The sequence below is a fragment of the Corylus avellana genome, chromosome 3, assembly GCF_965113065.1.
Source record: "Corylus avellana chromosome 3, dhCorAvel1.hap1.2, whole genome shotgun sequence".
NCBI lineage: Eukaryota > Viridiplantae > Streptophyta > Magnoliopsida > Fagales > Betulaceae > Corylus > Corylus avellana.
In genome coordinates, this window is record NC_142492.1 from 25,314,214 (window position 1) to 25,321,898 (window position 7,685).

General features: G+C 37.9%; 1 protein-coding gene across 2 annotated transcripts; it reads left to right on the top strand.

The window, feature by feature from the left end:
• ITPK1 (Inositol 1,3,4-trisphosphate 5/6-kinase family protein) lies at positions 1-7,130 on the top strand. 2 transcript variants are annotated; one of them, XM_088514768.1, is made up of 2 exons: positions 1-1,450; positions 6,837-7,130. In XM_088514768.1, the coding sequence occupies exon 1, from the start codon at positions 174-176 to the stop codon at positions 1,233-1,235; it is 1,062 nt and encodes a 353-aa protein (XP_088370894.1). In that variant the 5' UTR covers positions 1-173; the 3' UTR covers positions 1,236-1,450; positions 6,837-7,130. The 2 variants fall into 2 exon arrangements, with proteins under 2 accessions (XP_088370894.1, XP_088370893.1); XM_088514767.1 differs by lacking the exon at positions 6,837-7,130 and adding an exon at positions 2,254-2,398.
• The last annotated feature ends 555 nt before the right edge of the window (positions 7,131-7,685 follow it).

A 7,685-nucleotide genomic window follows, 5' to 3' on the forward strand; every position in this document is an offset into this window, starting at 1 on the left:
AGCAACCGCCTCTTCTTTTGCTTTTCTTCTCTGCCATTTTCGTTCTCCCCAAACCTCATTGACACACCAAAAACGACTTCGATCACGGCCGTTTTGTATTCGAAACCTTCGTTTATGTGCGCGTTTTCGCATTTGCTATTCCATTCGCGTCGTTTCGACAAGAACAATCACCAATGGCTGCTGAGCGGCGCAGATTCAGCATAGGCTACGCGTTGGCGCCGAAGAAGCAGAGCAGCTTCATTCGCGACTCGCTCCTAAATCTCGCTAGTTCTCGCGGCGTGGATCTCGTGAAGATTGACCCGACCCGGGCGCTGGCGGAGCAGGGCCCGTTCGACTGCGTACTCCACAAGCTGTACGGCGAGGAGTGGAAGCGGGAGTTGGAGCAGTTTCGCCGTGAAAACCCTAATGCGGAGATAATCGACTCGCCGGACGCGATCGAGCGCCTCCACAACCGAATCTCGATGCTACAGGTCGTTTCGGAGCTGAGGACGGAGTCGACAAGCGAGACGTTCGGGATCCCGAAGCAAATAGTCATCTATGACAAGGAGACGCTCTTCGATCGGCAGGCCTGGGAGAGCCTCAAGTTCCCGGTGATCGCGAAGCCTCTGGTCGCCGACGGCAGCGCCAAGTCGCACAAGATGACCCTGGTGTACAACCACGACGGGCTCAACAAGCTCAAGCCCCCGATCGTGCTCCAGGAGTTCGTCAACCACGGCGGGGTAATCTTCAAGGTATACGTCGTCGGCGAGTACGTCCGGTGTGTGAAACGCAAGTCTTTGCCGGACGTGTCCGAAGAGAGACTGGGGGTCTCCGAAGGGGTACTGTCGTTTTCGCAGGTCTCGAATATCGCCACGAACGAAAAGGTCGACGACAAGTACTACAAGATGATGCATTTGGACGACACCGAGATGCCGCCGCAGAGTTTTCTAGCTGATATTGCCGGCGGCTTGCGGCGGGCGTTGAAGCTGAACTTGTTCAACTTCGATGTGATTCGGGACGCGAGGTCTGGAAACCGGTACCTTATAATTGACATCAATTACTTTCCTGGGTATGCGAAAATGCCGTGTTACGAGGCCGCTTTGACGGATTTCTTCTTGGATGTGGTGACTAAGAGAGAAAAGGAGGAGGTGAAGTTGAATAATTGTGAGAAGGATATGATAAAGATTGTGAGCAATAGTACTTGTTGCAGTGATGGGGATGAGATTGGTAGGGAAGAGAAGGAGAGTTCGAGATAGGTCTGACATCAACGTAAGCAATTACCCGTGAATTGGTGGTGAATTTGCTGAAGGGAGTGAGTATTGGGTTTAGGTAGGAGACGGTTTTGGTATAGTGGAGAAAATGAGTAGGATTTGATGATGGGTTCTAGTTTTTTAGCCTCTTGACAGCAATTACATGGTGTTTTGATGTTGATGATGTATATTCCCTCCGCCCAGTTTTACTCTGGAGATAGGTACTTTTCTCAAATACTCTTGAATGTTTTAGGGGAGTTGAAAGTTGTACTTTTTAAGGCTTTTGAGTCTTTTCTTGCTTTAAAAACTGATCTTAGCTTGTGACTTTGGCACCTTTGATGAATGAAATTTACCATTTTGTCAATCAGAATTTCCATTTTAATCCTCCTCCTCTGTTTGTGGGTTTATTGAATTCTTCATTATTTTCCTCTATACTCGAACTAATTAAGTTGTAGAGAATTGAGTGACCTTGTTTTACTAGGTTGGGTGATTAAGGATGCTAACAAACTCCTTACCATGTCAATAAAATACACCCATAAGGAAAAATTTTGAAAAGGAAAACGCAGGAGCTTCTTTTTTTTTATTTTTTGGTTGGAAACTGGTTGCCTGGAGAAAAAAGAAAAAAAAGAAGAGAAAATGTATAAAGATGGAAAGCTCTAGCAAATACAAGATTCAGACTCCACGAGACGTACCTATAGACATATCTTTGGTTGTTGGTTACTAATTGGGGCTTTCAAATTCCTTTCTTGATTTACTGTATCCTATCTGATAGCACGCGCTGTTCTATTGTCCTTTTATTGGACATGAGGATTTTATTGGAAGGGCGGATACAAGAAACCTATCCGTGTTCTGTCCTTATTTTTTCTCTTCAAATATAATTTAACCTATGTTTGGGGCTTTCATGAACTTATTTTGCAATGCTCATGCTCTATTCTGAACATAGTTGTCGATTTCTGGGCTATGATGTATATTGTAATGGTAACGATATAATTTTTGTTTCACTTATATTGTCTGTTCTGCACAGAGTTGTGTTCGATTGCATGAATTTGAGGAGTTCTTTGAAGAGAGTAAGCATGTGGGAAGCACGTGCAAGATAGTATGTTGTGAGTTCTTTTAATTAAGAAAAAGATATTTAGTGAATTTTTCCCTTTCCAAGCATTTTGTTAAAGGATCTGAATAATTCTAGATATCACATGGGCCAATGATTGTGCTTGACATTTTTTTTTTTTAGTTGATTGTGCTTGACTTTTGATTTCTCTTTATTGGTTATGCAGAATAGTGTATGTGACCAATGAGTACTAGATAAGAGTATTGATGAGATTTTTCCTGTGACCAGTGTTGACTGGGGGTTGTAGAAATGCATGTTTGCATGTACGTGATAGTGCCTATGGACACAGATAGGTGAGAGTTGACCTATAGGTTTATTTTCGTGTTACTGTGAGTAACCCATGTTAACAGCTGTCCTTATTTTAGTGCAATATTTTCTTGTCCTACAAATGGAGTCAAAATTCAAACACCTTGTACTGGTTTCAGATTTTTGACACTTATTAGGATCTGATTCAAACAACTTTGCTAGCTTTTCCAGATCATACTTACTAGAAAGTTCTAAATGTAATACCTGATCTATCTTCTACGTATAGAAGATGTAATAATAACGTGAATATTTTGCTCTCCAATCTCCACTTGTCACTCGTGTTGGCTGAGCAATGGCATATTTTCTAGAGCTCAATTTTGAATTTAATACTACTGGAACTTTTCAATGATGTTCCGGTGTTTGGTTGTGACCTTAAAAGTATATTTTGTTGAATTTTTTTGGTTATTTGATTTGCATACATTTTCCGTTAGTGGGGGTGTCTTTGAGGAGGTTGGTGTTGGTGGGAGAGGGCTGGTGTTTAGTGTGTGTGGTAGTGTGAATGTTTTGTTCGGAGAGGGGCTTGAATATTGGAGATGTGGACAGAAAATGTTTTATGCCTTAAAAAAAAAATATAAACCACTTTACGGAAAATAATGGAATAATTGACCGAAAATGTTTGACGGTTGACCAAGTTTTCCATACTCCACCAAACACCCAGAAATGCTGGAAATGTTTTACAGAACTTTTTATGTCGAAACAAACAAAGCTTATGTCTACAAGAGATTGGTTTAGGAAAGATGATTGAGGCATGATTTTGAAATGAACTAAAATTTTATTTCTTTGTTTTTTCCTCCCTTTTTGGATCCTTTTAGGTTTCAAAAATGAGGTCCCGAGAGGCTTGGAATTATAAATATGCAGACTCAAAAATGGGGAAGTTTGTGATAGACTGGCACCTCATTGTAGTTTTCCAAGCTTCATCACTTTTTGTGAGTCCATTTAGGAATATGAGCCTTTGATTTACTGACTTCTAATGAGTTGATTGTGAAGAAAAGATGAGAAATAATATTTCTTTTCGTAAATATGAATTATATGTATAGTAATTTTGGTGATTATTTCTTTCAAATAATTGGCTTTTCTTTTTTTAGATCGGCTAGAAGGAGATTCATGCAACAATTGATGTGGTTACTCCTGTTCCTTTCATAGGCATTTGGTATTCTGTTTTACCTTGGTTTTGCTTGGATTGAACTTCTAGTTGCTGCTTCCTATTTTTTAATTTTTTAATTTTTAATTTCAATTTTTTATTTTTATTTTTTATGATTGGAGATTAGGAGGACATGGTAAAATTTGTGTCATTATGAATGGTAATCTGATTGAAACCTTTAAATATGTTGAAAGCACAAAGGACTTCCAAGTCTTCTTATCACACACATGCACAAAAGGAGAAGATGGCAAGGGAGCCCTAAAGCTTGAATTTTCATTCCTTCTAATCTTTACCTCTTTTCCATATAACACTCGGTGTTCACTTAATGCTCCCCAGCCTCCCCATATCTGTTATTTTATATTCCTTCTGCTGAAGTGGTTTGTTCATTAACTTCCACTTCAGAAAATTTTAGGGAATATTTTCAAAATTTGTCCTAAATACATCTTGTTATTTGGTTCAACCCTTCCCTTTGCTCCCCCTGAGTTGCATGACCTACTCTTCTTTGATGTGCTAAACCCAATGGCAGCTTATGCTGATTCATCTTTTATATTCTCAACTGATTTTTTCGTCGTGATACCGCAATGGTGCTCATTATCAGAATTGCTTCATGGTTACTTTTCAATATGTTTTTCAGTGCGTGTTCAATCATTTGCAATCATCTTTGCCTTAATGATAAAGTTATGTTCTCTCTCTCTCTCCCCCATAAATATTGCTATTTTTTAAACCACAACCTGGCAAATCAAACTTGATCTAAACTATAAACTGTAGGTGGGTAAAATATACCTAAACCTTAAACGTGTTGTTGGCCAGGTTGCAAAGAGCTTGTGTATTACCTAATATAGTAGGCCAAATTGCAAATGTTGCGTGGAAAATAATGGCTTAGAAAACTGGAAATTAGACGAGGAGAGGGGAGGTGGGTCTTATCTGTATTTGTATATTAGCATAGAATATTGCTTTATGTAATAGAGAACATTGTTGTATGCAACAGAGAATATTGATCTGGATAGAGCAGAATGGTGCTAAAGGATAAGTTTAGTCTACCAATTTTAGTTTGGACTGTAGTATAATTGAGTTAATAAATTGATTGACATGAATTTGAGTTGGTCCAGAGTGATTGGCATCTTGTGGTAGGAGTTGGTTTTGCTATTATGTATAGAGTCCATATTACGTGTGTCCTAGAGTCCATTCTGCTTTCTTAAGCCAATATGGATTCTGATTTTGGGCAAAAATACTCTTTTTAGACGATGTTGATGTTTTACTGTTCATATCTTGCTTCAGAATCAGAGATTTTGACCGTCTTTTGGGAGGTGTTGTTAAGTTTTATATGAGGCTCTTTCCTTTCCATATTACTTTTAGGAACAAGAAATAAGATCATGACACACGGATAACTGGAAGGTTTCTGTGGGTTCTTTGTTCTTCAAATTTCAGTTAGAGATACCTTTTTTTTGTAGTTTTTTCAATTTAAGGGCACAGAGCAAGTTGCAATTAGCAGTGGGCAGCATCAGAACCTGGATTTCATGTTCAGCTATTCATTTATGCCAGAAATAATTGGGTGAATGTTTGATGCATTGAAAGGGCAGAGTTGATAAAAGCTGATCATGTCCACTGAGTAAGCATGTGAAGACTGAAAGTCTTTTTCTTTTTATTTACAGGGGATTTCCCCCCTTCCCCACTTTCTCTCCTGTCCCTTTTCTCCTGTGCCAAATGAAGCTTATTGGTGGGATGGCTTAATTTTGTCGCTAAATTTTTTCAAGTCCTGGAACAATTATTACAGGGTACTAACTAATCTATCAGTAGCATGGATCATGAATTTTTCACGCAAGTTTTAGCTTAGCTTGTTGGAGGGTGGGTGTAAGAATATGAAGCTTGTGCGGAGAATTTGGATTTGGACAGGTTGCCCTGACCAGAGAAAGGGTACTCTAGAAGGCTTATGCTGTCATTTGATTGTGTTTCACTTAATTCAGCTCTGTTTTGAAAGGAATTCTGGAAACTTGGTGAAGAATATATGGTGAAAGATTGAAATTTCAGACTAAACTTAGTACTACTCTACCATTTGCTTAGCTCATAAGAAGAACAACAAAATAGGTCTTAGCCAATTGGTAGTCTACGTGGACCGTGATGACACATGAACTATCATATCAGTTTGTAACACTTTCTGTAGTGGGTTATTCTGAAAAATTAGGACATTTCTCTTACACAAGGCATCATAAAGAGTGGTGGTAGTAAGGAGAAATTTGCATTTGAATCTATTGGGCCATTAACCATACAAAAGGAACAGGATTCTAAACGAAATGGATAATGTTTATTTAATAGTTAGGATTTAAAGTGTGTATTAACGGTGTACAATATGTCGATATTAATTGGGGAATGTTAGGTACTCTCCTGATATTCGTGTACTTCTTGTGTCCTCATGATCTTATGTGAAAATTATTTTATAAAAAACAAAAGGGAAAACTTCACTGAAAATCCCTAAACTTTCACCTATTTTGAAATACCCCCTAAACTTCAAAATCTCTCAATTTAGTCCCATGAACTTTCAATTGCTCTCAATTTGGACCCCTCCATCAAATTTTAAATGTTACATGATGTTTATACCCTCGACTTTTGTATAAAATTCTAACTTCCAAAAAATTTTTTTATTTTTTTAAAAATAAAAATTAGGGATATTTTGGTCTTTTTTTTTTTTTTTTTTTTTTTTTTTTTTTGTATTTTTAACGGCTAAAATTGATGGAGGGTCCAAATTGAGAACAATTGAAAGTTCAGGGGACTAAATTGAGAGATTTTAAAGTTTAGGAGGGTATTTCAAAACGGGTAAAAGTTCGGGGGTCTTCAGTGAAGTTTCCCCAAAACAAAAAAGAAAATTGCTATTATTTCTCTCATTTAGTTTTTATAAAATAATTTTCACTTAAGACGAGAAGGATACAAGAAAAGCACATAGCATTTCTCATATTAATAACAAGATGGATCCTCCTATCAAACCCAAATTATTGAGGGAATTCTTAATTCTTGTCATATAAAGATGGCCTAAATTATATGACTTTTTTGGTTGCAGGCTTTGGAAATAAATTCGTCACGCGTGGGTGACGACCTTCCCAGGCATATTCCCAAAGCAAGCATTTCCAAGGGGAGGCTTGCGTCAAGGTGCAGCAAAAGGATTTTCGAATCAACTCGTGCCTCTCTGCTTTTTTACACTGATTCCCATGACTAAGGGCTAATTATAAGCGCAGGTCATGGCGGTCCAAGTGTACAGGCAATGCGTACCTCTATAAGCAGTAGAGTCGCCTTAACCAAAATCCTGCATGCTTCCTGCTTCACAAATCGCCATCCTTTCAGGCAGCCATTTTCTTGGCCTATAGCCCAAGAATCTACTGGACTCGGTTTTAATTATTAAATTATTTTTTGTGTGGCTTATATATATATATATATATATATAAGGGAAAAGTACTGTAGAGGTCCATATAGTTGTCACTTTATTAATCAGTTTTTTAAGGGTGAAAATGTGCTTACGGTTAGTGGTTATTGACTAAAATCGCTAACTGCAATTGCCTAAGCGGTTAATAAAATTGGCTAACTGCACTTAATAATTGCCGATTAAAAGAAAAAAAAATTTTAAAAAAAGCAAACCGACATCGTTTCTAAGGTAATACTCTACTACTTACAACGTCGTTATATATGTAAGTGGTTAGTGGTTATCTCTCGCTATTTTAACCCTATATTATTTTTTAAAGTTTAAAACGTATCAAATTACTTCAACCATTATAAAATTACTCTCTCCCTGACAGAGTGTCTTGGGGGACAGAAGGGCCATGGCCATTCAAAAGTTCTAAAAAAAAAATTTCTCTTTTTTTAATTTTTTTAATTTTTTTTTATTCAAAGTGGGAGAGGGGAAAAATGGTCCCTA

Bases quoted from the DNA above. Each gene is read 5' to 3' on its own strand.
- ITPK1 (XM_088514768.1), top strand. From the start codon at position 174: ATGGCTGCTGAGCGGCGCAGATTCAGCATAGGCTACGCGTTGGCGCCG.